General features: G+C 36.2%; 1 protein-coding gene and 1 non-coding gene across 2 annotated transcripts; one reads left to right on the top strand and one right to left on the bottom strand.

The window, feature by feature from the left end:
• Positions 1 to 11,714: 11,714 nt before the first annotated feature.
• TRNAF-GAA lies at positions 11,715 to 11,787 on the top strand. The gene has a single exon. It is a non-coding gene; the product is annotated as a tRNA-Phe (tRNA).
• A 79-nt stretch (positions 11,788 to 11,866) lies between these two features.
• Positions 11,867 to 16,911, bottom strand: LOC113292034 (protein S-acyltransferase 10-like). Its single transcript, XM_026541428.1, has 11 exons — positions 16,464 to 16,911; positions 16,272 to 16,386; positions 15,529 to 15,603; positions 15,319 to 15,387; positions 15,034 to 15,171; positions 14,755 to 14,788; positions 13,796 to 13,905; positions 13,361 to 13,447; positions 13,046 to 13,129; positions 12,264 to 12,329; positions 11,867 to 12,152 (listed from the first exon to the last, which is right to left on the bottom strand). Exons 1-11 carry the CDS (start codon positions 16,555 to 16,557, stop codon positions 11,981 to 11,983), a joined length of 1,044 nt encoding a protein of 347 aa, XP_026397213.1. The 5' UTR covers positions 16,558 to 16,911; the 3' UTR covers positions 11,867 to 11,980.
• Positions 16,912 to 17,818: the final 907 nt, after the last annotated feature.

The raw sequence follows: 17,818 nt of genomic DNA, 5'->3' as shown, positions 1-17,818 counted from the left end.
CTATCCCCATTCATTTTATCTATTCTCCTTCATCTTCTCAAAAACCAAAATCAAAAACTTTTTATTCTCCATTGATTCTCAAGATGGCAGCAAGACCAAGAGTGACAAGATCCGGCCGATTGAACCCAGATTCTGAATCATGGCAAGTTATTGATGTTCCTTTTCATGGTGATGTGGTGAACCAATCTCTTCAAACACCTTCAAATCCTCCTATGTACCAATCTGTTCAAACACCTGTGAATCCTCCACAAATGACTCATACTAGGCAAGAATCGAAAAACCAAGCAGTTATTTTACCATTAGATTGACAAAATAGGTTCAATCATCTATTTAGGGTTTCCAAAAATGTTTGTCTGAAGCGTTTACGGCCGGGATATCATATCGTCATGGTCGTAATGTTCACCTAACGGTTGGGACATAAAGAACTCCCAGCCGTTGATGTCTTTTGCGGATAGGAAAATTTGATAACCCAACCGTGAAATACATTACGGATGGGATTTTCCTAGACGTAATTCGTCCTGTGTTTACATAGTAAAATTGAGTTATGAGTGTTTCGGTTGGGAGTTTCCTAACAGTAAATAAATTTTCCAAACCGTTATTTGTATTTTCTAACCGATACTTTGTTTACGATTCGGTCGTCCACATATTTCTAAGCCGAGACTATTTTAACGGTTATGAGGTCTCACTTTTCCCAGCCGATAAAGTTTATAACTGATGCGTTATCTGTTTCCAATCCGTAATCCTATGTTCTGATATGTTTTTCATCATTTTTAGGAACCCCAAAAAGGAGAAAGAACCCCAGGAACTCAATGTGTGATATTGCTACGATGATGGTACGTGGGCTAAGTATATGATTCTTTTTTTGGTATACGTTTATCAAATTATGTACCACTATTAATTGAATGATGTGAAAATAGGTCAAGAGAGCTAAGTGGATTGCCAGGGGACTGAGACGTAACATTGAGGAGGTTTTATATTTGGATTACTAGGAACAAAGAACATTGATTCTCAGGCTTCTGGAGTTACATAATCCAGCAAAGGATGATCTCTATACTAACGACGAGGATGATTGGATTAGTCTTTCCCAAGTTGGTCGTCACCCCATTCTTTTACCTTCTTAAAAGGTCCAAGTTGATCCACGAACACATGCCAACCACAATTTCCGCCGCCCTCAACATCGTCGGTGGACTTGACGTAGTTAAGAATAAAATGTGGTAAAAAGTGCATGTGGTAAAAAGTTCATGATCCACGAACACATGCCAACCACAATTCTCGGTTGTCAGTAACCTTTCATCGGACCTACATCCAAGAAGACCGTCTCTTCTCACCATCAAGGTTACTAACAACTCTTTGTGGGGTGATTAGCGATGGTTCGACCATCGGTGCTTTTCCTTTGACATCATTACCTCGGCTTCTCGCTAATTGCTTAATACCATCCGCACCACCAACTTTTCTTTGGACACTACTAGCTTCTTTTGTTTTTGAACCTTGTTGGGATGGAACAACCGGGTCTTTAATTTTGACTCCACTATCAACTTTTATTTTTGAACTTTCTTAGGATGCAACAACCACATTCTTCTTGCGGCGTTTTCCCTTCATTTCACTAGCTCTGCTTGGTCCTCCTTTTTCCATTTCCTTTCGTTTAAGTTTGTACAATTCGTTCAACTTCTCATAAGCCGAAGGATCTCTTCGCATTGAAGGAGTCAATTGTGGACCTTCTTGAACCTTTCACTTAGCTTCTGCCCTTTCTTGTTTCTTTGTTGTTTTGTTCGGAGGCCTACCCTTTCCCTCCCCCTTCTTAGGTTCTAAAATATCTTATCTAGTGAATGGATGGTTGAATCTCCGCAATTCATACAACCAAAGTTGTCTTTGCGCCGGTAGTAAAGAAGCATACTTCTCAAAAAGTTCCTTGTGTACCTTCGTGTCGCAAAACACTTCCCTAAGACCTTGATTTGGTGATGGATCTTTAAATGTTAGTTGTTTCCAAAATGGATCTATATCTTCAATCGGAATCATCCTTGTGGGATAATTTTCTACCGCATGCCTACATGGGAGCCCCAAAGCCGACTTAATGGGACAATTACATCTCATTTCTGGTGGAAAATTGTGTTCCTCCCAAGCCTCCACCTTCGTTATCATTTTTAGGATTTCCAATTGAGAAACATATAAACTTATTCCCCAGAGCCAAGGGCTATCCCGGTAGTCGGTATCGAGTCTAGATCGGCTCTTTTCAAAATCCCCTTTAATTCTATCGAGATCACGCTTGAAATACTCAACCATCGCTTCAAAAACAACAACGAATCCACCATCACAACCATTTAACTTACTCTTGAACCGATAGTGAGCCGACTCTACCGTGCTTGTGGCTTGATTGTCATAATTTCTATAACGGTTTACCCATGCACTAACAAACTTTTCTTTGTGGGGATCCAATAACTCGTTCTTCAAATATGTTATAGCATCCGGGTAGGTTGACCATTTTTCAATTAAAAAACGCTCCCTTAGGAAATATAATGGTTCCGTGAGCGACCATATTAGTTGTTCCCAATCACCTTGGAAATCCGCCCAAAGCACCTCGGCTATCTTGTCATTCATCTCAAACTTTTCTTTCTCTTCTTGTTGTATCTCCAACAGTAGATTTTTAATCCTCTCCATCTCGGTCTTCTTTGCTGGCCATATAACCCTCTTGCAATTAGTTTGCACATTATTTCATAGATGAAACGTGCAAAGATGATGACGCGCTTTGGGGAAAACACGTGGTATGGCCCACATCAATGCTTTCTCCTTATCCGTAATCAACACCTGTGGAGTATAACCTTCTTGATACAATAACTTCACCTTTTGCAATGCCCACAAATAACTTTCCTTCGTCTCGTCTTTCAAGAAACAAAACGCAACGGTAAATGTCGACTTGGTAGATGTTTGCCCAACAAATTTCAATATCGGCATGTTGTACTTGTTAGTTTTATACGTGCAATCCATAAATAGAATTTGATGAAATCATCTTGCCAATTGTACACATTCCGGATTCGCTACGAAAAGATATTCCACTTCATTTTCTTCATTCCTTTCATAGGCGGTTGAGTACTTTGCCTCCTCAAACAAAAACAATAATTTTTGCATAAGCACTCTCTCTTCCCATGACTCTTTTCTAAATTTTTCTCTTTCATTATAGATAGTTGACAATGAGGATGAGTTTTGGGGGTTTAACACCTTCACGCCACTAAGAATATCAATAGGTCTTGTGCGTCTTTTACTCAACACGCGTACTAAATCCTTTTCTAAAGGGTTGAGCCTTGTCGAATAAGGATGGTTGATCAAAATATCCGGAATAGGATGATTATGATAACCCGAGACGACTTTTTCCATATACCACATTTTCTTGTCGTCATTAAATTTAAATTTAAGCTTAAAAGGGCACCCGGTCTTCTTCGTATTATATACTCCATTCTTCCTCGCGGTTTTTGGTTTATACTCACTACCCTTTTTCCAGTGGCTCTCATACTTTCCACTACACTCGCAAACCATTTGAGATCTGTTGAATGTAACTTGTTTATTCTGGACTATGATGCACATCTTTTTCAGCCCTTGTGATCGAGCCCACTTCTTTGCATCTTCGTTATCTTTCCACTCATAGTTGTTTGCATAGTGAGAACTTGTGTCCTCGAAAACTTGCACAGGTTGGGGTTGATCTTGCATAACCTCGTCTTGGTCTTCCATAACCACCTCTTGGTCTTCCACCGGAATATACGGTACAATCTATAATAGAATGACATATGTAACATAATTATTCACAATAGAAATTTAAACACACAGAAACGGCTGGGTCTACGAGTGATATTCCAGCCGACAAGGAGTATACGGCTGGGTCTACAAGTGATATTCCAGCCGTCAAATAGCATACGGCTGAGTCGACAAGTCATATTCCATCAGTCATAGCAACAACGGCTGGGTCGAAAAGTGATATTCCAGCCGTCATAGAAACAACGGCTGAGTCGAAAAGTATTATTCCTAACCGTAAACTGATTACGTCCAGGAATTCCAAGACGTAAATTTCCCTGTAACTGGATGAGTCAGCTTATGGCCTAAAAAACGAGCCGTAAAACAAGTTACGGATGGGTAACCCTTCGGTCAGGTCTTCCCATGCACGTAGAAAAAACCTGACCGTAATTTTTTATTTACGGCCAGGAGTATTTATCGTCCCATCTGTAACATGCTAATAACGGCTGGGAGTTCATCGATAGTGAGCCGTTATAATGAATAACGGTTGGGAGTTCATGGTTTCCCAGCCGTGATTGGACCTGGCGACTGAGGGAAACCTAGGGTTTTCAGAAGGAAAAAAACGAAATTTCTTGCAACTCTGAGCTTAAAAACTGAAATAGGAGTTAGAATAGAGGTATACCTGGTAATCTTGAGCAATTGTTTCTTCGATTTCTTCTTCTTCTTGGGTTGGTCCTTCGAAATCATAGTAAGGTTCATAAGGGTTATTTTGAGTTTGTGACATAATTTCATGATTTTCTGAAAAATCAGCAAAGAACTGATCGTTGTTGGTGGGTAATAATATGTTATCGTATTTTGAAGATGAGGGTTCACCTACATCAAAAGTTTTGCTTGAATCACTCATTTGCAAAAAAAATCTCCAATTCTTCTTCTTCTTCTTCTTCTTCTTCTTCCTCCTCCTCCCCCTCCCCCTCCCTATGATTTTCTTTTGTTTTGATTTTCAGTTTCATCACTTCACTTAAAGAGATGAACTAGTCTTAATTGATTTGCTAATCATGATTAATAATGTTAATCAGATTTTATTATCTAAAATCATATGGGATCATATTAGTCTTTATATAAATATATGATGAGGGATGTCCCAATTGATATTTGATGACCCTAGAAAGCCCCAAAAAAACTTGACTTTCTAAGCCCCAATAATAGGATTCCAAAATATTGCTTCAAACGTTGGAAATTATAGTATTCAGCTGAAAATGGTTTGAGCATATTTGATTTACAATTAAAAACTGGGTTGAGTTTCCTGCCCTGAAAAATCCAAGCACACCTAGCTTTCTAAACAAATCAGAAAATAGTGGCACAAATCTCAGACCAATACCCAGATGGGAAAAAGGTTGGTTAGGTAGAAACCAAGAGTTAAAATTTAGAACAGTTTTGGACATAGTCAACAATCCTCTCGAGGTCAAGATTGCAGATAGCTCATCCCACCCAAGTGAAAAAGCAAAACAGGAAAACGTGATATGGGGTTTCAGTCCTATCTTTGCACAAAGGGTATCTTATTTGATATTGGATTTCATTTTCCAAGAAAAATGTTGCTTGGTATAACTGGTATAACCTTAAAGGGCGTATTATTTGAAATTGGATTTCATTTTCCAAGAAAAATGTTGCTTGGTATAACGGGTATAACCTTAAGATTCTAGATTTTCATGGAAGCTTTATCAATGGGTTGGTGGTCTTTGTTGTCTCATTCGAAAATTCCCCTGGGAGATGTGGTTCCACCTGAGTGTATCTTAGGGAGGTAGTCAGTTCGAGATTTCAAATGACTTTCGTATAGTTTCCAAATCTACTGTTAGTCGATAGATAATTTTGGAGAGTCTCCTAATGTCTCTAGTTATTGGTTAGAGATTTTTTTAAGTCATTTAAATTCTCTGGAATTCTATGTTTTAGGATTAGGATTTCGTAAGAGTCACTCTAACACCCTGTTATTCAAACGAGAACTAAAAATCATTGATTCGTAATTTTTAGAGATTTAGAGAAAATATTTTATAAAAATAGGCATGGTAGAAATCTCTCTTCAAGAGGTGATATTTTGGGAGACTTGGAAATTCAGGGAATATTTGTTTTTGAGAGCAGGGCCAATTTTTTCTTTTCTTTTTGTTTGAGTTGATGACCAAGGGACGAGCCATTTGCGCAGTAATACAGCCGACCTCATCTGAATATATTGGACATCTCCTCTCTCTCTTTTTATTTCCCCGTGTATACCGACCGAGAGTTCTCTTTGCCACTTCAAATGACATACCCTCAGATGAAACAACGAAAAAATGCTAACCACTGATGAGATAGCATAGCAAATAGAAAAATATGAATGATTGAAAACTTAGGCATAGGACAATAGTGAGATTTATTCTGACAACGAACAAATATTTTACTAGGTATTCATGGTATTTCTATTAACATTATAACGTGCATAATAAAAAAAATTAGTAGATGTTTTAAATTCTTAGTTAGATATTAAACATTTTTTGTCTCCATAAATCACATAAACTCTTTAAAAATGTCGTTTTTTCATCTCTATAAGTCATAAAGACTCTTTAAAATACTCTGCGAGAATCACTAGAAATTTCTACACTTTCAGAAAGTCTCCGGAAGTCACTCAAATAAAAAATCTATAAAAATTTATAGAAATCTCATCTGACTACCCCATGTTATCTGATGTTTGGAAAATACTTTGAGAACATTTTTGAGTTGAACGGAATTTGGGAAGGAAAGGGACACTCCAGGTACCATCAATGACCAAGTGGTACACCAGAAATATCTCACTGATGTCAGCATCCTTTCTGTTGGGATCATGAGGCCTTCGCCGACTTCCCAGATATATGATTTTTTTAGTCCCCAAACCCTCATACAATGGGATAGTTTCCATTGTTTCATGTTGTGAGCCCAGAGAAAGTTTAGTTGATGGAATAATGGAACAATCTCCAACCATTGTTTTTCGGACTTTGTATGCCATTGACACCATTTTCTTTGTCTTTGCAGAGATCAGTCCAAGATTTCATGTATAGACCTTTCTTACCAGCAGTCTTCCCCCACCAGAGGCTTTAAACTAATAACTTAAACAAAGCAGAGTATTGCTCCTCAAAACATGGTAAAGGTACGGTAGAAAACAATACAAAAAGAAACAACTCTATTTTTTATAGTTATTGATAGAAGAGGGCATACATGAGTTACAATAAACAACTGCCTCAGTGTGTCACCTTACAACACTGACAAAACTTTTTGAATGTACACATTACAAAAAAAAAAATCTACCATCCATGGGATTGCAATAACAAATTTCAAATATGAGGATCTCTGTAAGAGTGACTTCATAGTTAATTGTCACACACGACTGCACGAGTGACTTCATAGTTAATTGTTACACAAGAAAACATCAATCATTATTCTGTCATAACTATGGATTTACAAGTTGGCTCATATCCATCAATCATTACCGGCTAGCCTCACACTAAAGCTACATTGATGCGTTAAAAAAATAATTAAGGTGAAGACCGTGCACGAACAACTAATGTCGTTTCCCATTAGTTAATCGCCATTTACTAATTGTTTGTTTATAAACTCCCAAGGTCGGTTTCTATCGGCGTGGCAAACTTCATAGTTTGCCATTTTTGCACCCACTATTTAGTGCAGTCTCTGATCAAATGGTGAATTTTGATAAATCTGGGTGTTTCTTTAGTAAAGTAGTTCACCCTAATAAATGTGTTTTTCTTATCAGAACTCTAAATGTTAAGAAAATTGATCTAAATGACAAGTATTTAGGTATACCTCTTTTCATTAACAAAAATAAAACTGAATCCTCTGCTTATTTAGCTGACCACTTTGATAAGAGTGTAGCTAACTGGAAAGAAAAACATTTTACTCAGGCAGATAGGTCTGTGATGGTTCAAAATGTTCTGAAATCCTCATCAGTTTATCATATGAATTTTTTTCTTATTCCTGATAGCATTATTTGTCAAACGGAAAAATCCCAAAGGGACTTTTGGTGGGGAAAAAAACATCAATGAGGTATTTATATTAAAAAAATGGCAAAATGTGTGTACTCATAAACATGTAGGAGGTTTAGGTTTTCGTGATTTAAAAAAGTTTAACCTTGCTTTACTTTCTAAGATGGCTTGGAGACTTATTCATGTTAAGGATGAATTATGGTTTAAGATACTGCAATGCAAATATTCACTAATAATCACCCATTACACTATAAAGTCAACCAAAATTCTTCTTGGGTCTGGAAAGGCATTTGCCATGGTCTAGAAAGTGTGAGACATGATTCGTTCTGTGAAATTAGGAATGGTAAGAATGTTAGTGCTTTTGATGATACTTGGACACCTAATGCTTCAGTTCGGATCTGTAAACAATATCCCAATCTGAAATTGATGGTTGCTGATTTTATAGATTCGGACACCAAACAATGGAATGACAACCTAGTTGATGCTTTTTTCACTAGGGAGAACGCTGATAAGATTAGGCAGATTAGAATCCCTTTATCAGGCAAAGATAGACTAATTTGTACTGGTACCCAAAATGGTAAGTTCACGGTAAAATCTTCTTATAAAGCCTTGACCAGTACTGCTTCTAATACTGCTTTGAGTTCAAACCCTGACCCTATCTTTAAAGCGTTATGGAAAACCCAACTTCTACCAAAAATGTAACTCTTTTTGTGGAAATGCATTAGCAATATTCTGCCTACCAAAGTTAGGTTATCTCAATACAGAAATAATGATGATACTACTTGCAGTATGTGTGGTAATTCCATGAATGAAACAGCTGAGCATCTTTTACTTCACTGTCAATATGCACATTCAGTTTGGTCTGCTATTCCAAATGGTCATTTAGTTTTGCAGATTGTAGGTACAAATCATAATATCAAGGACTGGATAGGTAAGTGGCTTGATAATAGTCAATCTGTGAACACTCAGATAGAGATTCTTACTACACCATGGAGCATTTGGAGGGATAGGTGTTATAAATTTTTTCAGCAAAAGAATTCTCAACCAACTATTACGGCTAGATTAGCACTAAAACTGTCCAATGATACCATTGCATCTATATCTTCTGAGAATGCACATTCAACTCATTCTGCTAGTAGTTCTCCAATAAATGATAGGAGAATTTTTTATCCTTTATCTAACCACCAATTACTAGTTGAATGTTGTTTAGTTTACTGTGATGCCTCATATGATAAAAACACTAATAATACTGGTATTGGTATTTATGTAACTACAGGAGCAGGGTGCTACAAGGGATGCAAAACTTTCAATTGCTTAGCAAGGAATTCAGAGGAGGTGGAGTGTCTGGCAGTACTTGAAGCCATAAAATGGGCGAAAATCAAAAATCTCAACTTCATTAGCCTCTACGGTGATGCAAAGAAAGTCATGGATTACTTTAAAAAAAAAAAACCTATGTTGGTTTAGTAGTACTATTCTAAATGATTGTTATTTGCTTTTAAACTCTTTTTCTTTCATTCAAACTAGTCACCTAGGTAGAGATTTTAATTCCAAAGCTGATAAAGCTGCTAAGCATTGTAGAAGATCGAACTCTAGTAATGAGTGGTGGGAAATCACCCTGATTTCCTATCAACTCACTTGTAATCTTATTATCTATAATAAAATGTCTTTTTCTTAGCAAAAAAAAATAAAAAATTGCACCCACTATGGAGCTGGCTAACTGGAAAACTGAGTTTGATAAGTGGAAAATTCCAGGTGAGGTCGAGCCCTACCGAGCGGTGGAGTCTCAATCGGGCGACCTAGTGTTGACCGAGCGATCTAGTGTGGATCGCTGACGGTTGAGTGTTGATCGCTCATTAATTTTTTAGTGTTTTAAATTTTCTTCTCTCCTACTTTCTGTTATTTTAATATTATTTTTATTAGATAAGGGTCCTACTAAATATATATATTTTTGATGGAAAAGGATAAAGCCTCAAATTTTCATTAATATGAAATCCTTACAATAACATCGATTACATAAAGCAGATTAAGATAAAAAGTACAATGATTACATAATTCGAAACTTAAAGAACCGAATAATGAGAAAATCACCAAATATCCATAATCTAACAAGGAATCTGATGTAATTTTAATGGTTTTTAGCCATTGTGTTTGATTAACAATGGTGTCAAACCACTATATTTGATGTTCATCGTAGAACTTAGATGCTTCCATAGGATAGAAGTAATATTCCCGAAATGCTCCGATCGACTTCAATATTTGTTGATCTTGTCTCCGAAAGAATTGATCAATACATTGTTGAAATAGATCGTCCTTAATAATGAATTCGATGATAACACATCACCACCAAAATACGCCTGCAAGGCTATTAGAAACCACTGGAACAGTGTAATGGAGATCAGAATAGCAATAATATGCCATCCTCTTTTATTTAGATATATATACATACAAATCCTAAAACTATTCTGCCCAGATCCTAACAAAGAATCAAGATCTGGGCAGAAAACTTAATTTAGATAGAGAAAAAAGACTAAAAAGTCTACGGAATAATAAATTTTGTTTGAAAGAGATAAACGGTTGATGAAGATAACCGACTGAAAAGAGAAAAAAAAAAGGGAGAAGTGAATTGCAGAGCGAACGGAGAGAGGTGCTTGTTATGACCACTAAATATATTAAAATCTTATAAATATCCACCACATCCATACAAATAACTTTTTTACTATCAAGGGTCTCACTTATCATAACAAATATATTATTTTATCTAAAATTTACCTATTTTTGCTAGTTTATCCATGGTGGAGAAACGAATTTGTCATGCCATGTAACATGGCAAAATAACTTCTTTGCCTCCCCCATAGGAACGGGCCGACGACTTATTGTTTGATTATTTTTTTTTCTTTAATAAAGGAATGTTAAAATAAATCCAATTAAAATTTCAAATGTTTGGCTGCAAGTTATGCTCTTGCTGTTGATTCCATTTTATTATGGCATTCAGAAGAATATTCTTTTTCATTAACTTTCTCTTCCCTTCTAAAAAAACCAAAAAGTCTTCTCATCTTTTTTGCTCAGATTTGGTCCTTTTTGGACCAGATCTGAGCAAGGATTATTATTTTTTTTTTGTTTTGGTAGATTTCTGATTGAATAAGATGTTGTTTTTTTTATTTGTGGTGTCTTTTGACACATTTTTCACCATTTTGGTGATTTTATCTTCGCTTTTTGGGCGATTCTTGTTTCGCTTTGAGAGCGAGTATTTCTTCACTTTGATGGTGATTTGTTCAATCTTTGTTGGTTGGTTCATGACATGTTATTCTAGATCCGAGAACATCGACGATTCAACACGGCATCGCTTTGAGTTCATCCTCAACAAAAGGGATTTAGGGCATCCGGGTTTTTCGTTCATATATACAAGATTAATGGCTAAGCACTCGTTTCTTTTTGGAGCATCTCTTGTTTTAGAAGACAAACATTCAAAATGGTCGGAATTGATTCCGGATTATACCATCTTTTCTCTCTACTTTTCATATAAAAATTGGGTACCTTTGCGGTATTTTGCTTTTTCTCTTCGCGAATTACATGTAATTAGTATCTTTATTTGTATTTGGGTTTTAATGTTCTTGTATTTTGATGTTTTTTTTCTTGTAAACAATCATATAATCACCTTTTTGGATTGAATGAAATGTGGTCTGATTGTTCATCAAAAATAAAATAAAATATATATATATATATATATGATAACATGGAACTGAAAAATATAACTCCAGAAAACACAAAAATTAGTACATACATTAATTTAAGAGCCTGACAGTAATGATGTATGGAGGTAAAAGAAAAACTCAATAGCCGAATCTAATTTGATATTCTTTCACTTATTTCGCCAGATGCGAACGAGGAATCATCTCTCAGTGTAATCATCAACCGAGAGAAATGAGAAGAACCGAAGAATTGAAAATTTTGTACCATCTAAAGATTGAGCTAAATGTAGGAAACCGGTCAGCAGCGTGGATAGCTCAGTTGGGAGAGCGTAGGACTGAAGATCCTAAGGTCAGGTGTTCGATCCACCTTCACCGCACAAATTATTTTCTAAATTTTTTTTGCTTTTTCTTTTTTCTAGCTTAATTCTAAAGCTCATCAAAAGGGCTTCGGGGTTCTGAAAACTAGTAGTAAATCGATGTAAAAATCTACCCATCTCATATTGTTCTGTAAAAATAGGTACAGGTTTCATGTGTTACAAGAAACATGAAAGATATAATTTTACACGGCAATCAGCAGCAACGACAGCATAATACATCAGAGCAGGTGTAGGGTCTTGCTCTTTCTTCAAGGTCTTCAAGTGGTGGAACTGATTCCATGTTATGTTTACCCCACGTACAACAAAATTCGCTGACATTTCTACAGATACCCTTGCTGAATGGAAATACCTTTGCAGGGATACCTCTGCAAGTAAAAGAACATAAATTAAGGAAATATTACAACAATCACCAAAATAATGGCATGTGATTCGACAAAAGAAACAAATGTCAATGCTGATCCTTCAGCTACACATACCTTAGATATGGAATTCGACGCTTTCTCACTAGTTCAAAAGTGGTTTGATTTGTCAGTATAAGATAGCTGCAAAAAAACGAATTCATAAGTTACCTTATTATTGAAGACTTTATGCTTCATGCTAATATAGGACACAAAATTCATACTCCAAGTCTGAAAACAAAATCCAGACAGAAATCAACGCAGTGAAACCAAAACTCAAACAAACGAACACTCGGTTTATTTTTCAGACTTCAAGTTTCGCCTCCTTATAAACTAAACCAAATATATTGGCTTGATATGCTATCAACTTGAACAGAGTATTGGCATTCTTGACATGAATAACACTCAATGGGTTGCATAATGGTCTTCTAATCAATTTCTGAAAGAAAGAGAAGTACTAATAATAATCGAAATTAACCCAGGATGTGCTTTTAAGTCCTATCATATAACTTGACCACGATACGCCCTAAAACATATCATATGCTGTATCCGTAATCCCAATTCTCAACCTTTTGAAAGAGCTAAGGAATAAGCTTTACATGTCTATCAAGGACCTTGGTATTTGTAAAGATAGTCGAAGTTACTATCACTATTTTGCTCGACTTTGTGATGGCCATCCTTATACAAGCATGTGTAACCACTGTAACTACCATCCACACTCGGCTTATACATTTCAAACATCACAGTAAGTAGACAATGATGCCAGTAAACCATGCAACCAACGCATAATGAATTTTTGTAATAATAATACCAAACTGAAGAATAATCAAAATGATTGCTCTTCGAAGAACAGAACTTACTTGTGGAAAATAAGGAGGAGGAAAATAAATATGGTGCACATGAACAAAGTCGCCAGAAGTAATATCATAATCGCATCAATCCACCTGATGAAGGAAAGGGTGGCATCATTAAAAATTTGGTCAGTGAGTTACAAATTACCTCCATCCACCCAGCAACCCACATTTCTGCGCGGATGACACTATAACATACATACATTGGTTTTGATCGATAACTGTAGATTCAGCAATAAATGATACTAACATGTTACCGGAATATGGTAAATTTTTTATAACAAGTACAAGTAAAAAGTGTTTTTACCACAGAAATCAACATACCATGCCCGAGGAGTATCAGAACTCAAATAAGAGATGTATAAGATGACAGTCCAGAAGCACAATATGTTCTCTTCGAAAATATACCACCTAAAAAAAATATTACATCAAGTAATGAAAATGAAAATCATATGATCCCACAGTAAATACATCTTTTTATGATGAAGTCTAAAATAAAAATTGGGCTTAAAAAGTTCATTCCCCTTTCCTGATAGGCCGCTTTGATAGAAAATTAAAAACTAGGCCAATCTCCACAGCAGGCAAGATGTTTTTTCCCAAACCATGTCGACACAAGGAAATGAATCTTTTATTTTAACTGGAGAAATGTGAAGCCAGTGCTGGCTTTGGTCGATATAAGATAAAATAGCCTAACCGTTTATCCACAACAAATAGATCAGACTACTAAAAGACGAAATTCTACAACAAAATAAAACTCACCAAAATCGGAAATGATTATCCTGGCCTATGCATGTCCCGAGCCAAACACAATGATGGTCAAACTTAAGAACACATTTATCGCAGTCATGACAATGCTTTGCTCGTGGAGGCTGAAAAAATATCACACACCGTGTAATATACAAAGACGTTAGACGACCACTGATAAAGCCTACAAATGCAAAGAAATCTCTGCAGAATATCTAACACATAACAATTTGAAAACCTTCACTCTTTAAACACAACCAAAAATGCTGCAATCTTACAACCGCAACATGCAAGTCAGCAACAACAAATAGAATTCTTGTTAGGTTGATAAGGTTACTAAACTCAAACTAGAATTTTCAGTTCTTTTTGGATATTACAAGTTCCCTATAGTTGATATATCCAAAAAAGCAAACAAACTAAACCAACCATTAGCATTTAGCTCAAAAATGCCTACTTAAGACTCTAGAGATGAACAACAATTCTGGATCTAGTAATGGAGAACTGTTTAGGTGCAGACTCTTGGAAGATCCTTGTGAAAAGTTTATGTGCTTATGTAGTTATAAAGTTTTGTTCCCAGTTTTAAGTTTCAAGCTACAGTTTGATAACTTGATCTTGTTCATGCTTGTGTTGTTCTTCTATAATCACTGTTTTTCTTCTGTTTCTGTCTTTCCTACAACTTTTTTAGGTATTAGTTTCTGGGTGATAAACGTCTAGGATCTACCTGGAAGGCTAAACAAAGAATCATGTGTATCCAGTGACATGTTCTATACAATGAAGCATGAACTGGAATCAAGGATAGATAGTAGATTCATATGATGCCTAGCCACATATGTGCATACGTGAAACACTGTAACTACTACGTATATACCTCCAGTTGAATTTCAATACATCATCCAATATAGGTAAGGTAGATGTTACAATTCATCCCTGGTAATACAGCAAAGAATTATGTAGCGTAAATTTGATGGTATTACCTGCACTATATTACAGTGGCTGCAGGTCCAAGTTCTGAAAGATCAAGTCAACAAGTTAGTTGCAATTTGGGCAATAGCACTGATGTTAACTCAAAAGCGTGGAGAAATTATAAAAATATATATTAACCTAGCCTCCTTATCCGAGCCATATTAATTGGATCAGATGGGGTTAATTAAAAGACTCGTAAGCTCAACAACAGCTCTCCCAAGTAAACAATCATCGTACAACTTTTTCACTGACCTAAATATAATGAAGCCGACCAAGCGGAGTTTCTGTACCTTACTGATGATCCCGGGGGGTACATGTCCATAACCATCTTTGTCCATGGTGTGCTGAATGATCCTGAATAAGTTCTTCCGACCTGGTCCCCTTCCACAGAGATAGTCAAGCTTCCGTCTCCGCTTGAAGCAGATTGTCTTTGCTTGATCATTATAAAGTAAAGTTAGTAAATAATCATATTGGTAAGGATTTTCCACTTTCTTCTATTAGTGAAAACAAGCAAATATTATCTCAGTGATACCCAGTCAAAATACAAAAAATGCGGAAAAAATCATCAATCTTACTTCGAGTCTGATGTCCTTCTGAATGCAGCATGTGACTCATTGACAACCCTCATTGCATCAAGGACATACCTAATGCAAGATATATGCATAATGAGAATATGGACGACAGAAACAAAAGGAAAAAGACAGCATGTGGTTAATCTTATCAATGCTTTTAAGCAAATGTCCAAGTCCAAAGATGGTGTTTAAATGAACTGAGATGGTAGCTACCCAGGAGAAGTTCCTGCTGTAATGAAATATTGGGCTAACGTTGCAAGAAGCACAAACAAGTATGCTGCAGTGTACCTGAGAAAATAGGAAAGAAATTAATACAAAAGAAAAAAACTATGGTGAAATGCAGTAAGATCTGATAAGCCCACAAATTGATCACTCCTGCAAAACATAAGGGCTAAAAAAGAAGTTTAAAGTTGAAGTGCCAAAGAAATTGTTTTTATCAGCTACAGAAACCGTACTTCCAGCCTACTACATAGAAATAGGCACAAAACATCTGGGAGGAACACGGTATTTTCTTAAAGAAAAAAGCTAGGAAAAGTGGCAACAAAAATCAATCGCCACAGTGCACTTGAAAGATTAAAATGCGGGTATTTCGTGCTAAAGACTAAAGTACAAAAATGACTTGTTGGTGAACAACTCCCCTTGAACCTTCCACTAGACTATCGCTACTTAATATTAAATCGATCTAACAGTTGCTCTACAAGTTGGAGATTTTAGAGCCAGCAGTGGTCAAAAACAAAAAACGTATTCGAACTAGCTGCAGCACAATAACCGAAACCACCTTTTGTACTTATCATTGTTAGCTAGTTATTCTAGTAATAACTTTGGTTAACTTGTACAATCTACCCATAGGTAGTGTGAAATGCTTAGCTTACAATTACTAGAGTGTTGTAAATTTCATTAAAAACCTAATCTAACTACTAGAAAATACAGAATATAATCAGAAGGGTTTGACATACCATGGTTGATTAACCGTTTTGTGAATCAAATCTTTGTCAAAAATAAATAAAACACCAACATATAACAAATGAAGTATCACTAGAGACGCTTTCAAACCCCATGAAGATCTCGTCTCTGAAAAATCAAATCCCACAATTAAAAAAAAAAACAAATCCTCAAAAATCAAAATTGATAGAGAAAAGAATACTAACCAGGATCAGAGAGACAAGGGATTATCTTAGAACAGCATCCACAAATTGTATCGCGTAAGCCGCGAATTGGGCTGCAAAACCCAATGTTTGTCATCAAAACCAACACCTTCTCATTACCCTTGACTCGACAAGGACAAGCAAATTATTTGATTCCAATTTCGGAAGAAGAAGAAGCAGTAAAATTGAATGTCGGAAGGATGAAACCGAGGGTGATGAATCGTGGAGAAGTAGTAATTTATGTAGACTATGGAGTATTAATTATGAATCGAGAGAAAAGAACAGCGCAGCAGCAGAAGAATTTAATTCCTAGATTTAATAAATGATGGATGGGTTACTGGTTTTTCTCCGCGGAGGACTTCTTTGAATTGAATTGAATGGATGGTGCGTAATGGACACACCTTTGTGCGTAATTTAGCAGCGATACATGGGAATAAGATTCTGTGCAAGTTAGCAAAGAGTTGAGTATGTAATGATTATGTCTTATGCTACATGGTCCGACCATAAGATAAACTCTAGTTTGGGATCAGATCAGGCTTTGGTTGAAAAGAGTTTTGTTGTGGTGACTCATCGGAGAATCTGGAATCTAACTCATCTTTGGATTTGACCTGCTGCTGCAAATATCACGTACAACAAAAGCGTGTATCACATTGGAGATGTGGTGGTCTTGCAAGGCTGTTAAGGGGTGCCAGGTTAGTTTACCGAGGAAGATATTAATAGCATTCGATAAATCGAATGTCTACATGATTACTGAGAACGGTTTGATAATCAATTGATTTAGAGAAAGATGAGATGAATACAGGACAAAGATAAGAATATATATGTTCTCTCCTCTCGACTCAATTCTCACTGAGACTCTCTCAATTCTCACTGAGACTCTCGCAATACTCACGTGATGTTAGCACATACACGACTCATATGACCTGTACACTAACATTACAACGCTCACAACATTCTCTATCCTATTAGATATCAAAATGCATGTAAGACAAACTCAAAAAAAACGGTCTTATATGAATTTCGTGAATTTTGATATCCTCCTCGGTAATCTGACACCTCCCATTAGCAATGTTGGTGGTGTTAGATCATAATACCCAAGTATCAGTACTCCATGTTATATTGATGATCTTACCTCTGAAGCCAAGTCTTCAATCCTTTCTTGGGCAGCGGCAGCAGGCCACATAGTTCACCTGAACTTCTCCCATACGGTTTTAGCTAATTGGCAGGCTATTTTTATGTAATTCTTTGCTTGTTTTTGTTTCTGTTTTTCCTTTTTTATTTTTACCTCTGATAGAATTCTCTGTATATCCTTTCAATATATTCTCCTTTTCGATCAAAAAAAAAAACTGATTGAAACT

This window comes from Papaver somniferum, chromosome 1 (assembly GCF_003573695.1).
Source record: "Papaver somniferum cultivar HN1 chromosome 1, ASM357369v1, whole genome shotgun sequence".
Classification (NCBI taxonomy): domain Eukaryota; kingdom Viridiplantae; phylum Streptophyta; class Magnoliopsida; order Ranunculales; family Papaveraceae; genus Papaver; species Papaver somniferum.
The sequence above is the reverse complement of the archived record's forward strand: the minus strand, read 5'-3'. Positions and strand labels throughout refer to the sequence as shown.